At 40.2% G+C, this 21,536-nt stretch overlaps 3 protein-coding genes across 3 annotated transcripts; 2 read left to right on the forward strand and 1 right to left on the reverse strand.

The window, feature by feature from the left end:
* Window positions 1–427: 427 nt before the first annotated feature.
* On the forward strand, window positions 428–6,332 carry ei24 (EI24 autophagy associated transmembrane protein). The gene is made up of 11 exons (XM_080779372.1): window positions 428–553; window positions 1,620–1,756; window positions 2,594–2,739; window positions 3,109–3,169; window positions 3,499–3,565; window positions 3,656–3,780; window positions 3,895–4,014; window positions 4,255–4,366; window positions 4,464–4,575; window positions 4,684–4,758; window positions 4,870–6,332. The coding sequence occupies exons 2-11, from the start codon at window positions 1,715–1,717 to the stop codon at window positions 5,030–5,032; spliced, it is 1,023 nt and encodes a 340-aa protein (XP_080635498.1). The 5' UTR covers window positions 428–553; window positions 1,620–1,714; the 3' UTR covers window positions 5,033–6,332.
* Window positions 6,333–7,328: 996 nt separating this feature from the next.
* Window positions 7,329–15,824, forward strand: stt3a (STT3 oligosaccharyltransferase complex catalytic subunit A). Its single transcript, XM_080779498.1, has 18 exons — window positions 7,329–7,384; window positions 8,068–8,192; window positions 8,577–8,637; window positions 8,729–8,850; window positions 9,038–9,183; window positions 9,312–9,402; window positions 9,511–9,617; window positions 9,732–9,896; window positions 10,304–10,484; window positions 10,726–10,881; window positions 11,025–11,116; window positions 11,484–11,639; window positions 12,789–12,977; window positions 13,738–13,854; window positions 13,942–14,044; window positions 14,266–14,454; window positions 14,900–15,015; window positions 15,460–15,824. Exons 2-18 carry the CDS (start codon window positions 8,105–8,107, stop codon window positions 15,496–15,498), a joined length of 2,118 nt encoding a protein of 705 aa, XP_080635624.1. The 5' UTR covers window positions 7,329–7,384; window positions 8,068–8,104; the 3' UTR covers window positions 15,499–15,824.
* Window positions 15,825–15,936: 112 nt separating this feature from the next.
* Window positions 15,937–20,803, reverse strand: LOC308326999 (cytoskeleton-associated protein 2). The gene is made up of 7 exons (XM_080780116.1): window positions 20,666–20,803; window positions 20,355–20,443; window positions 18,772–19,598; window positions 18,350–18,674; window positions 18,009–18,069; window positions 17,334–17,610; window positions 15,937–17,184 (listed from the first exon to the last, which is right to left on the reverse strand). Exons 2-7 carry the CDS (start codon window positions 20,397–20,399, stop codon window positions 16,911–16,913), a joined length of 1,809 nt encoding a protein of 602 aa, XP_080636242.1. The 5' UTR covers window positions 20,400–20,443; window positions 20,666–20,803; the 3' UTR covers window positions 15,937–16,910.
* Between the last annotated feature and the right edge of the window lie 733 nt (window positions 20,804–21,536).

Below are 21,536 nucleotides of genomic sequence, written 5' to 3' on the forward strand. Positions count from 1 at the left end.
TTGTATTTATAACCCGAACAATTTGACTGACTGATTACATTATAGTGTGTGTGTGTGTGTGTGTGTGTGTGTGTGTGTGTGCGTGCGCGCGCGCGCGTGCCTGCTGTTATTGTGTTTTTAATGACACTAATTGCTAACATGCTGCATTCACTCACCTCGAGAAGAACTTTCTACTTCTGCTGATTATTTATGAACCAAAACCAAAGTTCTTGTGTATAGCCTACTCAAATGTGATATGAATATGGACCTTAAGTTACACATTCAAAATCCAAGATAGCTAACACATTAAGATACAGTGATACTTGATTTCATTTGTTTATGTTTTGTATGGGGCCGGGGGGGAACATATAGTGCATAGTTGTTCTGTTTATAGTAGTTCTCTAGTTTGGATTCACTACACTTCCCATGATCCTTTGAGGTTTCTTGAGCTTGCGCAATATGTTCTCCACGGGCCTGTCTTGTAGCGTTTGTTTGGTTTTGTTGTTGTGATATAAAAGGGTGGAAAAGAACGATTTGGCGAAGTTAATAACACCCAGTGGTCTTATCGCATGAGGTAAGCAGCAGTTCATACTTACATTGCTACCTTGTCTTTGACTTTCCTGGTGTGGTAACATGTTGTCTTCGTGAAAAAACACCAAAGTTGGTCGCCCAGCTAACGTAGCAACACAGACGCTAACCAAACACTAAAGCAAACAAGTCATGCTGTCTGTTGATTGAAGTCCAGTATTGAGTAAAGTTATCACAGACACAGAGACACTGTTCCGGGTGGACTGTCTGTATTTTTATGGGGAGTTTCATCTATCTCGACCCTTATCCCCATCATGTCATGTAGATAAGTATCTTGGTAACCCAGGCCCATGCCACTATAGCTCGCGTTATTGTCAGGAATCTTTGTCAGGACAAATATTTACACGACGAACAGATCATTGCATCGGAGATTGAACTGCTTTAACATGGTGATCACACGATTGTTTGTGACATTGTCCTTCTAGTATCAATTAATTAATCTATCCATATATCATTCTTTGTTTTAAGAAAATAAACGGCACCTCAGATATGTTATGTTTTCTGGGATTTTGAACTCTTTCATATTACATCATCAGAAACTCTATGGCAGTGGTGAATCAGCACAAATTAGCCACTGTAATATTGCACTTGTGAAATAAGATGCTGATCAGCTGTCATGCTCTGACATCAGTATTTTGACTGGCTGGAGGAGTGACAATGAAATAAAACTATACACGATTTCCTTAAAATTATTATTATTGCGACCACAGGTTGCATTTACTATGAAAACCTGCATTTCCGTGTGTCACGTCACACCTTGTGACATCACACCTCCATATATGGTCATGCCTCGTGACATCACACCTCCATCTCCATATATGAAGCTGACCTGTTCTGACATAATTCCATTATGTTGATCCGTCCCCACAAGTCCTTCCTCTTTGATGTCTCCCTTTTGCCCAACACAATAGAAGTAGAGAACAGTGTAGAGATTTTTCTTTATATACTTTCTGATACAATGGCATTGCTCCAATGCTGTCTGAAAAGAAGTGGTTTTCAAGCTGATAACGTGAAGTGTCTCCTGTTGCTTTTCTTGTGCTTTGTTTTGACAGGTTACTGAGTGAGCCCCTCTCTGCCATGAGAACTGACCACCAAGTCACCAGCCCCCCCTCCTTCTGCAGTTGATGGATCTGCTGCTGGCCCAGAGATGACAGACAGCGTCAGGGCCTTCCTCCGCAATGTTGCGACGGTCAGCAAACAAACCCCATCCTCACCTCACACACACAAGTGAAACAAAGTGACACACAGTACTCTGGGGCTTTAATAGATGCTTCATGCAAATGAGCTGTCCCCATTTGACCATGTCTTTGAAATGGGCAGGGTCATTGATATGTTCTCTGGCACAATTTATTTTCTTACATTTTCTTATAGTATCTTATGTATTTATTTTTACATTATTATGTTTGCTACTCAATACTGCATAGCAGGTTAATAATAGACATGTAAAGCCTCATTGGGCTGAGGTGGGAATCAATGTGTCAGATTCCATCAAATTTAAAATAATCTTTGTCCCAACTGCACCCAGATTTCTGTTTGTTCAAAATACATCCCTAAATATCTCACATTCTTTACATGGTTTCTGTGCAAATATTACATACTATATCTGTAACAGTTGTCTAATGTTACTTGGAACAGACATTATATGGAACCTCTCCATAAAGGAGGCCATGGTGTGAATGACTATCTACTGCCATATTTATTTGGTTTGTTTGGTGTGCACTGTCACAAATAATAGTTGAAGAAGGCATTATTTTGGTGCCCTGGTCAATGTTCAGACACTACTGTATCTTCCCCCTACTATTTATCTTGGGTGTTTTCATGGAAAAATTATCAGACTGTGCTCCTTTAACAACTAAAGTATAAATTTAGTTTTATGCTTCAGAATTTAGCAGTTTTACTGACCTACCACGCATACAAGGGTCCATCTGAAGCCCTTATTTTGAAACTTGCAAAATGTACAGGATATATTATATTTACATTTAACGCAGGAATTACATTTTTTATATTTTTTTCCCCTGCTCTTCAGGGGATCAAGGACTCCATTTTGGGGATTGGAACAATCTCTAAGCTGGATGCCCGCATCCAGCAAAAAAGGGAAGAGCAGCGGAGGAGAAGGGTCAGTGGAGCCCTGGCACAGAGACGGGCACAGAGCGAGGAACGCAAACCTGACAAGTATGTTAGGCACTAGAACGAGCTGCAATGACTTTTGCTCTCTTATCCATTCACAAGAGTTAAGCTTACTTGATACTGGCACAACATTCCAACAAGAACTGCTCTTGTCAGCAAGCAACAACGTCATACTCTGTCATTTAGATTTTTATTGAAGGGACAGCCTCTTGAGATGCAGCATCTCATTTACAAGAGGGACCCATAAACAAACAAAATACAGAAAAGCATACTGTACACAAATACACAAAACATGCTAGTTAAAAATTAGGCATTACATTTGAACAACCTAGTGTGTTTTTACTGCTAATGACTTGTTTGATTTGCAATGGTGATGTTCATTATGGGTGGTATGGTTATGTTCTTCTTTCTCAGTGAACCCAAATTAGCCAGTAGGATTTTTCAGTGCTGTGCATGGAATGGAGGAGTGTTCTGGGTAAGCTATACTGCTTTTACATGCCTATGTAATTTAGATCAACTTATATACATTTTTGTGGTGTTGTTCTTTTTGCATAGGTGGGCGCATTGTACCTTTATATGTTGATGCTTTTTACATAAAGTATAAAATAGGATTCATGATTATAAAAATTTCACTGATGTTTTTGGGAACATATTGGTTTTTAATTGCCACATTGTTTTATAACTGGTGCATTCACTTGGTCTTTTGTGAATTAGAATTGGAACAAATTACTGAAACGAAATATATAATTAAACATGAACTGAGAAAATTGTATGAAGAGTAACTATTCATGTTTTTCTCCTCAGCTCAGTCTGTTTCTCTTCTATCGGGTGTTTATCCCACTGCTGCAGTCTCTCACGGCACGAATCATTGGTATGTATTGTACTACGCCTGCTACCAAATCTCAGGGGTGTATTATTTTGGGACTTCAGTGACCTTTAAGAAGTGTTGTTTTTCTTCCAGGTGACCCGTCCCTCCATGGCAGTGTGTGGTCCTGGTTGGAGTTCATCCTCACCTCAGTGTTCAGTGCTCTCTGGGTGCTTCCTCTGTTTGTTCTCAGCAAAATAGTCAATGCCATCTGGTTCCAGGTCAGGTTCCTGGTTATGCTGCCATTTGATGATTATCAAAAAATGTTTCATTAGACACCGCACAATACATGTCAAATCACAGTGTTTGTATTGTGCGTTCTTCTCTAATCTTAGGACATAGCTGACCTGGCGTTTGAGGTGTCTGGCCGTAAGGCCCAGCCCTTCCCGAGTGTCAGCAAGATCATTGCAGATATGCTCTTTAATCTACTACTCCAGGCTCTCTTCCTCATTCAGGTACTGCACTTATCTGTGATATCGATTTACCCACCATATATTGTGTCATTGATGCAGTTAACTAAAATGCTCTAACTTTTGTCAGTTTTGAGGTCAATGGTTGGTTCTTCCCCAAGTTTTTCTTTTGAATCACAATCGGTACATTTGCACATAAAAGAAGAATTGCTCACGTGCAAAAACATGCTTTGAAACGGTCAAATTATTTTAAAAGTTATATTTATACAAATTGTTGTGCTACAGGGTATGATTGTTAGCCTCTTCCCCATTGATGCCATTGGACAGATGGTTAGCCTCCTCCACATGTCTCTGCTCTACTCCCTATACTGCTTTGAGTATCGCTGGTTCAACCATGGTAAGATGCCCCTTTCACTCCCACACAAAAGATCCCGTCCCGTAGTGCCACTCAAAGAGCATGTCATAAATATGCATTTGCCATGCACATCTTTCAGGCATCGAGATGCACCAGAGACTGTCCAACATAGAGAGGAACTGGCCGTACTATTTTGGCTTTGGTTTGCCCATGGCTCTATTGACAGCCCTCCCATCCTCATATATTATCAGGTATGAGATCAAAAACTTTCCGGACCCTCCAACAGTGGTAAAAGGACATAAAGGTTTTTCAATTAACAGCCATGATTTTTGTCCTTAATGTGTTTATTTTCCTTCCAGTGGCTGCTTGTTCTCCATCCTATTCCCTCTGTTCATTATTAGCGCTAATGAGGCCAAGACCCCAACAAAGCTGTAGTGAGTATACGTATATAATTTATGCATTAACAGTTTCTGTATAATAATTTCAAATGTATTTTGTTTTTTGTCATCAGTCACTGGTCATAATGGGGTCTTCTCGTATTGCAGCCATTTCCAGCTGCGTCTGTTTTCCTTGGTGGTGCTGATCAGCAACAAACTGTTCCACAAGACTGTTCACCTGCAGTCCTCCATGACCTCTTCAGCTTCTACAGAGAAGCTACCATCACCCCATGCCTCCCCGACCCGTCAGAGACCCCTGCCCACCCAGTGATGTCCCTCTCCTTCTACACACTAGGAGGAGACGGAAGCAACTTAGAAGCTGCTTCACACAAGGGAAGAAGGAAAAGAAGAAAGCAGATTTATCGTAAAGATGAAGTTTGTCTTTTGCTTAAGTACAAGGGTTTACACATTTAAACACATTTTTGGCCCTTTGGTTATTCATTTGGAGCATCCTTTCTTCAGCTATATTTTTTAATGTGAATGATGTTTGTGATTGATTGTCCTGTGCCTCACACTCAAAACACATGTATGCTATGTTTTTGTTTCGTTTAAATTTGTCTTCAGTTGTATTTTTATGTTTGATGTGCCATTTGAGTGTCACTCTAATCAAGCACAGTACAAGAAGTCTTGTTCATGCTGATGTAACTACAAAAGTTACATAATACGCTGTAGTAGGAGCTTGTTTGCGTTCAAAAGCACAGATTTTGTCTCGTTACATTTGCTTTTTTTAATGTTGCAAGTGACGTTCCTTAAAGTGAATGCTTTCTTGCAGATGTAGATCTGTTTCTCTGTCACATCACAGCACCCATGTGATTCCTTCTGTCAAGGTTCAAGAAAGGATCCGGTGCATTAAAAAAGGGAGGCTTTTAAAATTCTAGTAAGTGCTTTGTTTTTAGTGGAACTTTACATGTCAGCAAAGTAAATGTACCATAAAAGGAAAGATAACCTTGCTAATGGAATACAAATATTTGAATCACCTTTTGTACATGATAAGAAAAGAGGTGCCTGATATTAATACTGAGGAGAAAAAGAAGAAGAAAAAACAACTGTAGAACAGTAAGTAAGTAATTGTGGAAAAGAAAGAATGAGTAATGGGAAAGGCTAATCTGTTTATTTGGTGTGTGAGGGGTAGGTGAAGCTACAGACTGCTGCTGGGTCAAATGACACTGCCAAATTGCTTCATCTACACATTGTGTTGAATTCACACACTGAGCTGTACAGTATAAAAGATGTCAATTTATGCATACTTTTCAAGGAATATGCATACCCTTAAGTCCTCATTTTAGTTTCCCCACAGAAGCAGAAACCTATACAGACAATAGGCCTCTTGTTGTTTGTGTGCTGTGTATAATGAAATTATGCTCTGAATGTTCAACCAGATTCCTACAATGAGGTAACATCACCAACCTTTCTGCTACACTTAACTAAACATGGCCATGGGAAGGCGCCATGTTTTTCAAACGGTATGTAATTGTAAGAAGTGCATAGTGTTTGTGCAGACTGATATTTGTGAGTGAGGTTTTGTAAAAGTAATACGTCTAATTTCAATAAAAATTGGTCAGTATTCAACATTTTCACCTTGTGTAATTTCAATGCTCAAATCAATGAGAGGAATGGATGGACTGTAATGAAAATGCATTTGTAGCCCACAAGGTTCTGAAACGATACATAATTGCATTATGTAGGACTACCATAGTTTATCAATAAAGCTGAATTCCTGCATTGTTTAATTCAACGTTTTACAGTGGGTTTACTCAGGCACAAATTTGACAAAGCAACTTTCACTTGTTTTTTGATTGAACACTACAGTTTGCAAAAAAGATACAGTGGTATGATTACACAAATGGTGCTGAAAGGATAATACAGGATGTTTCCATTGTGGTCCTGTATATTAAATTCCTCAAGGCATTTCTAAACTATTATGTATTTGTCTACACTCTACTCTGTGCTGATGAGTGCCTGTTCATGCTTTGTTTGCCTCAACCTTGTAAAGCACTTTTGTCAGCTTCTGTTGTTTTAAATTGGCTATATAAAGTTTGGATTGATTTGATTTGACTTGTTTTAAAGACATAGAATAATATACAATAATATGCTAAACATACTAGTAGTAAATTAGAAAAATATGTACTGTAAACTGTCATTTCTTTCTTAAACGTTGTAGTTACAAATTGCAGATAGGTGCTCTTATAATAGTCTCTTGTAATTCAGTGTCCATAAGTATCTACTCTGGTTGAGGTTGAGTACCACCACTGCACTTGACCAGCAATTGACCAGCAATGTACTAGTGGTAAAAAATAAAACTTCTGGGAACTCAGATTAGCAATGTACTAACTAGATAAAATCCCAGATGAATAGGAACAATCATTCTAATTTAAACCACCAGAGGGCGTAGTGATGACTTGACTCTATTCTAAGGACACGTCACACCACAGCGCCACAGGGAATCTCCGCATGTTTGGAACACGACTGAGTGACTAGCCGAAGAGCCAATCACGGTTGTGCAACGTCTCACTTTAACAGCAATTAGCCAATTGACGCTGGCGGTAAGGCTGGTTGGGGCGGCACTAGTATACGCCCAGGGTTGTCTGTGTGTGAAAAGTGGTGAGAGACAGGAGCGGAGTGGGTGAGTGTTACTGAACATAAACTGCTCACATATCTGTGCATTCGAGCGGGGTAATCATCAATGCTTTTAACTCTAATTATCTTTCTGTGTTTGTGGGATTAAAATGAGTTATTGGGGTTCGTAAAAAGAACACAGGGGAAGGGGTTGAGGCCTCCATTCATTTAGACTGCAGCTAGCTAGCTATAGCTAACGTTAACATTGAATGGAACCAGACACAACTCACACGTCACAAGACACATTAAATGCACGCAAACAATGATTAAGAGTTGCAAACACAATCGTTTAGTGCAAATGTTGCATTCATATTTAATGTACATATCGGGTGTACTAGTTACTGCGGATATGTTTTCATTGCTCTTGTTGATTCTTGCAAGGTTAGCTAACTTCCTACATATCTAACGTAATAAGGTGAGATATTTTACGGTTGCTGACCTTAAAGTTTAAAATTAAAACATAAATGTGAGTGTGTCATTCTTGCACACTATAGTGCACTGGTTTTAGCGTCTAGATACGGACCCACTTCCGGGTTGGTTCCCCTAATGCCACAACAAAGTGCGTGGCCTTATCTGGTTGGACTTGACCTAAATAAAGTTTACCTTCATCTCAGGAGAAAAATGTTAACTAATTTAGTCATGAGTTTGTTATTGTAGATTCAGCACTGACTGATTGTGTTCTTCCATTAGGTAGTGTGTGTGGATAGCTGTCCCTAACATTGTCAAGATGACTAAGTTGGGGTTCCTGCGTTTGTCCTATGAGAAGCAGGACACACTGCTGAAGCTGCTCATTCTGTCTATGGCTGCTATCCTCTGTGAGTCTCCCCCCCCCCCCCCCCCCCCCCCACCACCACATCTGAAGCACCAAACTCACCCCCAAGTGAACATCCATTTATATTTTAGAGATTTTCTTGTTGAAAGTAGCAGGTCTACAAGCTCACAGCGTGTTGCATCGTGACTATATTTAAGTGGTGAAACTGATTTGGATCCTATATTAATTCATTAATGTACCTGGGGACCCTCTCAGTCTCAATGACCCTTGGGGCTCCCTGGACCCCACTTTGAGAACCAAGTCTGTGACTGACTGCACTAAACCAAATTTAGGTTATAACCAGCATGCCTACCTACTGTAGATGATGAACCAGTGTATAAATCAAACTCGGAATGAATTATGTATGCTTTTCTTTACCCTTTTCTAGCCTTTTCCACCAGATTGTTCTCTGTACTGAGGTTTGAAAGTGTCATCCATGAGTTTGATCCGTAAGTCTTTGCATTTCATTGAACCCTAACTGTTAATGATTCCCCCCCCCCCCCCCAATGTGGTGCTTAAATTTACATACTGTATCCTCAGATATTTCAACTACCGTACCACCCGCTTCCTAACAGAGGAAGGCTTCTACAAGTTCCACAACTGGTTTGATGACAGGGCATGGTATCCTCTGGGCAGAATCATTGGTGGCACCATCTACCCAGGTACGAATGCTCAATAAACTTTTAAAATGACAATTACTTTGGTCTGGTTTTGTTTGTTTGTTTCTTATTATTGCGTTATAATTTACTGTGCTATGCAGTTAGTATGTGGGATGTCCATCAAGTGTGCTGTTAGGTTACCACTTGGACTATGACAAGCTTATATCTTCTCTTGTGTCTACCTCAACAGGTCTGATGGTCACCTCTGCTGCCCTTTACCATGTACTACACTTTTTCCACATCACAATCGACATCCGCAATGTCTGTGTTTTCCTGGCTCCACTTTTCTCTTCCTTCACTGCCATAGTCACATACCACTTCACCAAAGAGCTTAAGGTACTCTAGATAATGGACAAGCAAAAGGAACTCTCTCATATGCTGACTTTAAATGACTAGTCTGTGACATACTAACTGTACATCATCTTTCTTTGTTCTGGTACTCTCCTGGACTTCTCTATACTCAGGATGCAGGTGCTGGACTTCTAGCTGCTGCCATGATTGCAATCGTGCCTGGTTATATTTCCCGTTCTGTTGCTGGTTCTTATGACAATGAAGGTAAAGCCCTTATGCATACAGTATTGCCATTTATTTTTTCGAATAAAAAATGTAATACAGTGTTAGCCACAATAAATGTGATAAATGCTGCTTTGCTCGTACACCTAGGCATTGCCATCTTTTGTATGTTGTTGACCTACTACATGTGGATCAAGGCCGTCAAGACGGGTTCAGTGTACTGGTCGTCCATCTGCGCACTGGCCTACTTCTACATGGTCAGTAACTATCTACATGGCAATACAAGAGAACCAATGATGCATAGACGTGTTTACAAAATAAATGTGGGCTTCAATCACACTTATTGGAGGGGTGTATTTGTGCGTTCACAGGTGTCCTCCTGGGGTGGCTATGTGTTCCTGATAAACCTCATCCCCCTCCATGTGTTGGTCCTGATGCTCACAGGGCGATTCTCTCACCGCATCTATGTTGCGTACTGCACTGTGTACTGCCTGGGCACCATCCTCTCCATGCAGATCTCTTTTGTCGGATTCCAGGTAAAACGACCACATAAATCAGAGATTAATCAAATATTTGGTGCATAACTCCACATATTTTGTACCATGGATATTCATAAGCTGTGTGGGAAATTGGGAATGGACACCTTATAGTGCTATGCAGTCAGTTAGCACTCTATTGCTATTGCTAGCTTTAAGTCCTCCCTAAAGAGCTTTCTAAATACCAACTGGTCTTCCTAACCCTTTATATTTATTTAAATGTTCTTTATATTGTTTTTTGCATATTTACTCCCTCTGTCCTACAAGCTCACAACACAGCATCAAAGGCGCTTGTAGGTTGGTTGTCGGTCATGTGACACTGTTTGACACCTTGCAGGAGTGATTGGGTTCAGTTTTGTTCTGTGATGTACAACCCTGCTCACCCTGTCCTCTTGTCTCTCTTGCAGCCAGTGCAGTCTTCAGAACACATGGCTGCCTTCGGTGTGTTCGGTTTGTGTCAGATCCACGCCTTTGTGGACTACCTGCGCAGCAAGCTCAACGGCCAGCAGTTTGAGGTCCTGTTTAAGAGTGTCATCTCCCTGGTGGGCTTCGTCCTGCTGTCTGTGGGAACTGTTCTCATGTTGACTGGTAAGAAGTGTCCACCCCAGTAGCAAGATTGTGTGTGCCACCCGTTACTTGCAGATATATTCTAGCACTATGAAGTTGATTAAAAAACAAATGTTTTTGTCGATGCAACTGTGCAAATGTACTTCACTGATGTGTTCATAAGCTTAGAGGGAACTCTGGGTTCATCTTGGGTAATGGAGATGCTTCTTTTGTAGTTGCAGAATTATCAAGTTGTTGACCCCCATCATGCCTCATGTTTTAGGCAAGATCTCACCATGGACTGGTCGCTTCTACTCACTGTTGGACCCGTCCTATGCCAAGAACAACATCCCCATCATTGCATCTGTCTCTGAGCATCAGCCCACCACCTGGTCCTCTTACTACTTTGATCTGCAACTGCTGGTTTTCATGTTCCCAGGTAAGTAGACCAACATGCTATTAGACTTGAAGCATAATTAATCTCTTGTTGGTGTAATATGCAATATTGACAATTAATTTATACTTCCATGAATGTAAACGAATAATAAAAATGTTAATTGTTCCTTTTAATTTTAATTACAGTGGGTCTGTACTACTGCTTCAACAACCTGTCTGATGCCAGGATCTTCATTATCATGTATGGAGTCACCAGCATGTACTTCTCAGCTGTCATGGTATGTTGTTGATATACAGTATATATACTTTTTGATTGATTATTTGATCTACAAAAAGTACAGGGGTAAAGTCAGTCATACAATAATGCTAAAAGGATAACACAAAAAGCCCAGAGGGCTTGTTTCCATTGTAGTCATTACACAGCCTATAAAGTACACCTGTGTTTCTTGACAAGAGTCTTTTGCCAAGAGTTTGTTTACTTTTGAGGCTGGTCCAACCTCAAGAACAAGGCACTAAATGGCACACAACACGTGAACACGTGTAGCCACGTGTATTAAGTATAATTAATAAAGTCATAGAAGAAAGGTGTTTTTTGTGCAATATGTGATACTAAAAATCTGTCAACAATCCATCTTTTATTCTCAGGTGCGTCTGATGCTGGTCCTGGCTCCAGTCATGTGCATATTATCAGGTATTGGCGTCTCACAGGTGCTGACCACCTACATGAAGAACCTGGATGTCAGCCGTCCAGACAAGAAGACAAAGAAGCAGCACGACGCTACTTACCCAATCAAAAATGAGGTGAGGCAGAGAGCCATCTTTGAGACAATATAATTGATCGATTAAACAGATGTCAAACATTTAGGGCTGCAACTAACAATTATTTTCATAATTGATTAATCAGACTATTATTTAAACAATTAATCAGATTATGGCACTTACTTAGCTATCACCGTATACATTTCATTTTAGGTTATTTTAGACATGTTCTAACAAAAAAGACATACAAGATGAATAATTCATTCAAAAATACATTATTACATTTTGCTCAGCTGCTGATTAGGCTGCTATTCAAATAAAAAACAAATAATTAAAGCCACCCATAGTAACTTCACTCTTATTCTGACTGCATATGTAGCAGAGTGTCTCAGAGCCTCAGCCTGATGGCCTCAAAAGTGTCCCGAGTTTGAATCCCGTGCGTTAAATTGTTGCCATGACCCGGATCGTGTTTAAACCCCGTTACACATACATTTGATTAAAGAATGGCTACACATTTTTCCGTCTAAAGAATAGCTACACAAATTTGTCAGTCTAAAGAATAGCTACACATATGTCGGTGTAAACATATGTTTTGGTTCTTTATCCCATAATCCTGCACGCAGGTACAAACTAGTTATATTGGCTTTAATGTTAATATACAATAGAAACAATAGAAAATACTGCAAGTAATCCTTTTCTTTGAAATGTTGAGGGCAAATGGCCTCAGACTTTTTTTTGGAATACCATGTGATTCTGCATAGGTTGCCACCATAATTTTGCTTTGCAATCGCTACTGTGCATGTGCAACTATCGGCTGATTGCATGTGAAGAGGGATGCTCACTCCTCTTGGGCTTAGTTACATTTAACACTGGAAAAACTATTACGTGGAAAACACCCACACTCCAGTGAATTGTTGCCGCCTTGACGACAATTAATACGGCAACTAAATGAATAATTGATTTGATTAATCGTTGCAGCCTTACAAACATTATTCAATTGGGTACAATTTAACATTGAGTAGATATAGATCAGAGATTATTATTTTTATGAGTCACATACTTTAGGTCATATTTGAAGCGTTTTTTGTTCTAGGTGACACAGTTTTGGTATTTGACAATGGTACTATTTGGTGCTCCTGTGTTATCTGCTGGCTTGCATCATGTCATTATATCTTGATGTTTCTCCACCAGGTTGCCAGTGGGATGATTTTGGTCATGACCTTCTTCCTCATTACCTACACCTTCCACTCTACCTGGGTGACCAGCGAGGCCTACTCCTCTCCCTCTATTGTGTTGTCTGCCCGTGGTGGCGACGGCAGCCGGATCATCTTTGACGACTTCAGAGAGGCCTACTACTGGCTCCGCCACAACACCCCAGAGGTTAGAAAACAATCCTGTTATCTGTTTAAAGGCCATGTTTCCCCTATGTGTCAGGATACATCCTGCCAAATTTGAGGGTTTTCTGAGCATTTGTGCAGTTGCAGTACCTTGTATGTATAATTACATAATTTTGCCAGAAGCTTTTCCCCAAAAGGGGGGATTGTTGGCCCCTGAGACAAAACGGGGCCGAGTTGAGGGTGGTCGTTATGAACTCTTGATGGCCCAAGGTATAAGATAACAGGAAATCATAGTGAAAAAAACTGGAGCCGGCCAGCAACTCTACATCTGACCTTAAACTTAAACCCTTAGATCTCCATATATGGACCTCATCAAATCCTCTACATTCAAGACACACTCCATATATGGCCAGTACAGAATTCATTCCATATGTCGATCTGACCCTCATGCCAAAGCGCCAGCACTCGCCCAGCAGTCACCCTTTAGAGCGAGGTCGCTACTCGCCCTCAGGGCGTCTTAAAGGTTTCAAGGGTAATGTTTGGAGTGGTGTGAAAAACTGCATGTTAATCAAAGTGTCATTTTAGTATTATCTGACTTCAAAATGTCAGTCAATACAAAGGTTTAGTGGATAGTTTGTTCTTCGGCAACAAACATTATGTATTCAGCTTTTTGGGCGACAAATAATCAGTTTTTATCTATTTTTCCATTGGTCATTTGCTGATGTCCAAAATATGTTCTAATACTGTACCTATTATACTGTGACTTGTGTTATAGTGAAAATGTTCTACTTTATTATTTTCAGGATGCCAAAGTCATGTCATGGTGGGATTATGGTTATCAGATAACTGCCATGGCCAATCGAACTATCCTAGTGGACAACAACACGTGGAACAATACGCACATCTCCAGAGTAGGACAGGTGAGCCTCTCGACATAAGATTGATGTAATAAGGGTAACCGTGCCTTTCTTTGCACTACAATATTTGTATCTCCATTCCCTATGTAGGCTATGGCGTCCACAGAGGAGAGGGCTTATGAGATCATGAGGGAGTTGGACGTCAGCTACGTCCTGGTCATCTTCGGAGGACTGACGGGCTACTCCTCAGACGGTATGTCAGACGTAACTCTTAACACTGAGCTTTCAAATGCAGCATGTGTGAGTTGTCTTTGAGCACTTTGCTCGTCTCCTGCCTTCCTTTGTCATTTCCAGTCTAAGGAAATGTTAAGCATATATGTCCTAATGCTTGTTCTTAGCATGATCCCTTTAAATTACGAGACGGCGTCTTTACATAAGGTGTATTTAATGAATACATCCATCTGCCTCCTTTAGATATCAATAAATTCCTTTGGATGGTGCGTATTGGGGGCAGCACAGACACAGGAAAGCACATCAAGGAACACGACTACTACACCCCCACCGGGGAGTTCAGAGTGGACCGGGAGGGCTCCCCCGTCCTCCTCAACTGCCTCATGTACAAGATGTGCTATTACCGCTTTGGACAGGTCTACACAGAGGCCAGTAAGTAGTCACTGGAACGGCAGGTCCTGCTACCTGACAAATTACCGGTTCAAATTGTTGTCTAGGATTTATACATGTTGACATATAAAAAAAATTACCACACATTACCAACTATTTTTTAATTCATAGAATGTTAGCCAGGTTAGACAATGATGCCTTGCTGTTGCCTGCTTTGCTAGATAAGGAAGGGCATATTGTCCTTAACAGCACTGACAGAAATTCATATTTTAAGCCTTAATCTGGTACATAATCGTTTTTGGTGAATCATTAAAACAAAAAAGAAATCTGTGCAATAGTAGCAGATATCACTTATGGCCTACTGGTTAAAAATAACTGTAATCCAAAACTATTCAAATAACTGCAAAAATGTTCAGTCAGTTAACCAATTTCAAGTTTACTGTTGCATCTGAGATCAACTTTAATCCTGATGTCATCTGTTCTGTAGAGCGCCCACCTGGCTATGACCGAGTGAGAAACGCTGAGATCGGGAACAAAGACTTTGAACTGGACGTGCTGGAAGAGGCCTACACAACAGAGCACTGGCTGGTTAGGATATACAAGGTAACAAATGTCACTTTGTGACCATTTTTTTTATGTGCCTCTTGGTGTAGTTTCTCCTCATTGTTTTGATAAAGAAAATGATCTGATCTCTGCTTGCATTCTTGCTCTAATTTAAGTCATATTTTGTAATCTGATATGTTTAAAAAAAATCTATGGACCTTGAGTCTACAGTTGTTTTAGTCGACAAAGATGTATTTTGGCGGGCCTTGATGGCATCGTAATGGGCTGATTTTACACTTTGTTGCATGCTCATAGATCTGCTATTTTCAGAGCCCAACCAAATATAAAATTACTTGTCTCAGACCTTATATTTAGTCTTAGTTTTAGTCATAAGTTAAAGGTTTTCGTCAGTGAATAAAGTACTTTTTGTCAGTTTGTCACTTTCTGTAAACCATTGTAGAAGCTCATTTTGATTTTAAAAAATCCCTTTGTTCAACCTTGCAGGTGAAAGACCTAGACAACCGAGGACTGTCAAGGACATAAGAGATTTCATCTGTCGGCAATCACACACCCCTTTTAGCACACAGCACTGAATGCCTTCCCCTGTGGTTAGCAGATGAGTGGGAATTAAATGAATACTTTTTATACCTTATGTTGGGAAAAGCAAATCACAAGAGATTGTTTTGTGGATAATTTTTTGTTTTGTTATTTTGTTACAATGAAATGTCTCATCTGGTACCAGAGGGAGCTGGTGATAACATCCAAATGTCAAGAGGTGTTATCTACAATCTTGTGGCCAAAAGAAAATGTTCAATTGAGAGCCTGGATTTGTACAATATGGTCAATAAAGTGGGATAAATGTGATCAAATGGTGAGTTTGTATTTTTCAGTTGAGGATTGTGTGCATATCTTATGCCTGTATTTAGGCCAAGTGCTGGACATTAAGGATATGATTTAAAAAAAAAACATCTGCATTTTTATAGCTACAAAGAACATTTATTACTTATTAGGCACATCATACAGGTATAGGGCTTAAGAAATCAACTGTTATAAATAACTGGTTATGAGAACACGCAGGCAGTGTATAAAAGCAACTGATTGTGTATTCGTCTACCTCCAAACAGATGGCAACACTGACCTTACACTACCTTTTTTGGTGCTGTAAAAACAGACCTAACTTCTAGATGACAATCTCAGTGGCTGGCAAAGCTGATCCTATGCCTAGTGCAGCGGTTCCCAAACCTTTTTGGCCATGTACCCCGTTACCTCCCCCCCCCCCCCGGAAATATTAATTGCATAGACAATTCCTTTTTATCCACATGACTGAATGTCATATGCAGCATAGGCAATATTCTGCATATATTGGCAATGTTAATATATTTAAAATAAAACCATAGCGCCACCATTAGACTTTTCATGATGCGCACCCCCTAGAAGGTGCACGCACCAGTTTGGGAACCACTGCCTTAGTGTAAACACAAACTGAACTTCAACTACCACAAAATGTAATATCAGGTCTGAACATCATTTTACCCCCTCCTTTTTTTTTTTTTTTTTACGAATTCCCAAACTATAGATGGTACAATTCTCTGTAGATTTCCAGATTGACAAGTATAAGCTCAGCGCATTAAAGGAGGTAATTACAAGTTTATTAACTTGTATTACAAATTACACCGTTCAGTAGACTAAGCAATCATGCAATTTTGAAAGTACCTCAACAACATACCGGTACCAGTAACGACTGTAGCATTCAAATATAATAAAATATACAGTGCACACGGAAGGAAGGAAAATGATAAAGGCTTTTAAAATTATAAAAGCAATCAGTTTGATTGCACTGAAGCATTACCCATTTTAAACAATTTGTACAAATGTATTAGAACAATACAGAATTCTAAATGCAGAACCCACATAAAGTGAACATTAGCGCCAGTGTGAACAACCTAACAACTTGTCTACAAGTCTTGCAGCTGGCCGGGCAGATCTTCCAGAAGGGCAGGGTTTCTTCTGTAGATGTATGCGGTGGTGGGGTCATTATCACCTAACCCCGCCAGCTCCGCCAGTGACGACACACAGGGGTCGTGGTCGGCCAGCATTCCAGGCAGACGAGATGTTTGGCGATGGATACGGCTGGAACGCCTCACTGGCGTTAGGAACTTAAGGTCTTTAATGTTGCTCTTTCGCCGGGACCCAGATGCATTTGCTTCACCTTCGATTGTGTTTTTAACTCTAAAAAGGAGGCAGTTAGCAAGGGTTGAGTAGGACTGATCCTGTTAATATTATATATAATTACTTTTATTATCACACTTTTTGTGAATCAACTTAGTTCAAATAAGTACATTACATGTATTGTTATCAGAGCAATAAACAATACACACCTTTGCAGGTATGGAGTGGTGCTCACACTGTATTTCACCATGGAAGCTTCCTCATCCTTCTTTGGCGTGGTCTCCAGAGAGTCCTCATCGCCATCTTCATAATCATCACTCTCATCTTCCTCGCTATCAACTTTCTCCTCTTCATCTTTAGTCTTCACTTCGACATCCTCTGGCACATAATCAACGTCACCTAGGTCATTCTTCTCATCGCAACATTCATCTTTTGCCCCGCTGTCCATTTCCACCTCACAAGAGGTATAATTTGTCTGCTGGGATCCTTTGGAATGAGAAGCATGTAAATTAAAACATGTCTGCTTATATTGCAACTAACATTTAAAGCCACCATAAAACGGGACTAACCTGTTGGCTACCATACATTCTTGAAGTTCAAGTCTGGTTTGTTTTACATTTTTAAATGTACCGATTGTGGCTAAGCAAATATGACTATCCTTTTATATTATTTATATGGATGAGAGCAATTACAAGTTACAACCAATATCACAATCTGTGTATATGGCACAGAACCAATCGTGATTTACCACCATACAATTTCAGGTGGAAATTATTTAACTTATCTTATCAAGTTACTTCAGCATATAAACCTTGTTTGAACATTGGACTAACACCCCAATACATTATTGCTGTGTTAGTGTGCACTAAATTGTCTAAACTTACCATCCTCACATGGAGAGGGAATCTCCATGGCTGCCAAGATATCACACAAGTTTACCACAACCTGTCAAATAGAATTACGGGGAAAGCTGGTTAGTAACTTGTTTAAAGACCAACTATGAAAACACTGGTGGGTTTTTTTAACTGGTTTTCAGACAAGGTCACTGATAAGTGAAAACTACCATAGTTTTGGTTGGAGAAAATAAAAATACTCATTCATGAAATGTATCCATTGTTAAAAACCAAAAACACATTAACCACACCAAAAATGTTGTCTGAAAGTCCCACTGGGTCTTTCAGAGAACATGAGACTGAAAGGGCCCATAGGGTTATTTTTAGCTTACGTCGCTCAGTCTGGGCTCTGGGTCAACAGGGAGATCTACGTCAGAGTTGTCCAACAGGTCCAGAGTGGTATTCATGATCTGTGGAGTTGAGCCGTCATGTGCTGGCTGTACAGGTTTCAAATTCTGGTCATCTTCAGGCTGAGCAGCAGTAGATTCAGAATCAGATAGTAACAGAGGCTGAGACTCAACCATCTTGGTATCAACCTGGAATTTAAGCTGACAGTTTGGCTTAACAGCTGTTTTAGTTTTGGTGGGAGCTACTGTTGCCATTGCTGGCCTCTTCAGAGTCTTCCCCTTGGATGCCAGCCACTCTGCCAGTTTTGCCCTGTGGAGGAACATATAAAACATGATCAAATCTACAATCCCTAGAGTGAGAATGAAACCATGGAAATAAAGTGAAGAAAAACTCAAAGACTGCAAACCTCCTCTCCTCAGCCGTTTCCATAGAACCTTTGAATTGGCTGATAGTACTGGTAACAGAAGGCTTGCTGACTTTCTTGTCCGTACCAACTGGCAACTTGTTGGGCTTGATGTTCCGTGTCCCTTTTGCCTTGGGCAACACGGTAGCATTCCTGGAGCTAGCCACAGTTGAAGGAATGGACCTGCTAGGGGGGATGGCAGAGCAAAGGCCTGCAGTAGGGCGGCCAGTGACTGTGCGCTTAGATACTGGAGGAGGTCCATTGCACACTGATTTTGACCGTTGGGACTGAAGACTCTGTATGCCACGCCGAGGCAAGTCTGCAACAGATTTAGACCTCATTGTCATCAACTTTCCAGCTGTTCTGCTTTCTACTTTGGACGCCGGTGGTTTTGCAATTGGTTTTTGATCATCCCCTGCTAATGAAAGATTTGACTTCCAAATGGCTCCGATTTTAGACTGGACAACTCTGCCTTTATACATGCCAGGAGCAGATTTTGTTGGTGGCACAGCAGCTGGTGGCTTTGGAACCTCTGCAGCTAGTTTTCTATGTCTCACAGCCTGTTCAGTGAGAAAAGCTTGACTCAATGTTGTCTTGGGTTTGACATCAGCCTTCTGCACTGTCTTCAGTCTTTCCACAGCCTCTCCAGATGACTTCTTTGTATTCACCTGTTTGGGCTTTACTTTTTGAGAAGTACCATCTGTAGCCACAGTTGCCTCCTTTGCATTGCTCTTCTGGCACAGTGGGGCCAAAGTGGTAGACACTGTTTTGGAAACATGTGTTTTAGAGGTCTTGCTACTATCTGCAGGCTGAGCATTTTCTTTGTTTCCCTAAAGAGAGAGAGAGAGAGAGAGAGAGAGAGAGAGAGAGAGAGAGAGAGAGAGAGAGAGAGAGAGAGAGAGAGAGAGAGAGAGAGAGAAAAGGTTTTTAAAAAATGTGTCTGTGTGTAAAGCCTAAAGACAAGCACATAATATTCTGTTCTCAATATCATAACACATTTATTTGGCAAATGTTCTGCTGCAAGAATGTATATTCGGTATCACAGTGGCTAATTTATTCAATCAACCACATACAATGTATACGGTATGTTCCTTTGGCTGCAACCTCAAAATATAGGCTAGAATATATCCCAGGGAAGATTGAAAATGTTATAATTATGCCCATCTACACTGCTCTACAGTCATTCATTGCAAGTCTGCACCAATGTCTTTATTGATGCTGCTTTTTAGCACATCTCACCTAGGTTAGTTAAAAATCTACATGTTAAAAATCTACACATTATTATTATTACTTATTTATTACTGGGATCTAGTCTACTCTGGCTTTTGTATATTATATTGTAAAATCTTAGATATTAATTTGATCAGACACGCCCCTACTGTAGGCCTGCTAATGCCTATTCAGTCTTCAAACATGCAAATTGTCAAGTACATTTTATTTTAATACATTTATTGCAATCGATTTGTTTTTCAAGTACAGACAGTGTAAACAGCCGAATATCTACATTTTACTATGCTATTGAACACATGTGCTGAATGTCTAAATTGCATACAAAACATTTTAAATCATGAAAAACCTTAAATTACCCTTTTGTTGTTGTAGTGTCTTCTTGAAATGATGTTGTTGTCCATTTTCTTCTTCGTTCTCTCGGCCAGTTAAGGAACGAAATGAGGATCTGAGGGGAGAGTAAAAAACACAAACGTTAACTAGCAACTTAGCCAAATGCTAACGGCCCTAGAGTTAACTGCTCCCTTGTAGAATGTAGTAGCTAGTTACGTTACCACAGTTAACGAAGTCACGATAGATCGTTATTTCTGGTTAATAAACCAGAACAAAGTAACGAGAATTTTCCCATTGTAGGCTAGTTGTAGAAAAAGTGCGAATAATGTTAACTTACTAAATTCCCTGGTGTAGTGTGGAACTATGGAAAAACGAACCAACCGAACCGATGTAGGACAAAGATGTCTTGTGTTAAATTCTACCAGTTGAATTGAAAGACTCGCCTCGCCTAAAGTCGCCTTACATTCTATTGAAAAACAAACTGCTTTGCTTTTTAACTTTGGCGCCGCTGCGCTGGGATTGGTCAGGATGAGGTCGCTCGAAACCAAATCCAACCAATAGGATTTATTTTTCACCAGACGTGAAGCACGTGAAGGCGGAGTTTCTGTCCTGAAAACCCCCCCTCTGTTCTTTTTGAATGTTTGAACAACACAACCATTCCTGAATCCCACAGTATCTCAGCTAACAGTATCTTGGTTTAAACCTAAACTGCTGCCTACTGCTGCGCCAAAGCAACACGCCCAATTCCCAAACCATGACAGACTTGACAGTAGAGTACACGGGTGACTGAGTACAGTAGTAGTGTTGTTTTGTCTAAACACGAGATGGATGACAAACTCAAAGGGGAGATCCACAGATGGATGTACATTTGTTTGGCTTTATGTATATGTTGTTTGATTGATTGCATAATTTATTTGTCAGAAATGTACAAATGCACAAGGTACAGTGACAGTCAGACATTTAAGATAAAATGATAACACAAAAAGTAGGATGTCTGTCTGTCTGTATCTGTGTCTGTCTGTCTGTCTGTCTGTCTGTCTGTCTGTCTGTCGGTCTATTGTATTAACAACATAACAAACTATCTTTACACCTGGGAAAAACGGAATCCATTCTATTTGGATCAAATAGTAATCTCAGCAAGGCAGATGGCTTCTTGGTTAGAGTGGGTGACATATTATCACACGAAAAGATGAAATGACCTACCTAGA

The sequence above is a fragment of the Protomyctophum bolini genome (genome assembly GCF_963924005.1).
Source record: "Protomyctophum bolini genome assembly, chromosome: 13".
Classification (NCBI taxonomy): Eukaryota; Metazoa; Chordata; class Actinopteri; order Myctophiformes; family Myctophidae; genus Protomyctophum; species Protomyctophum bolini.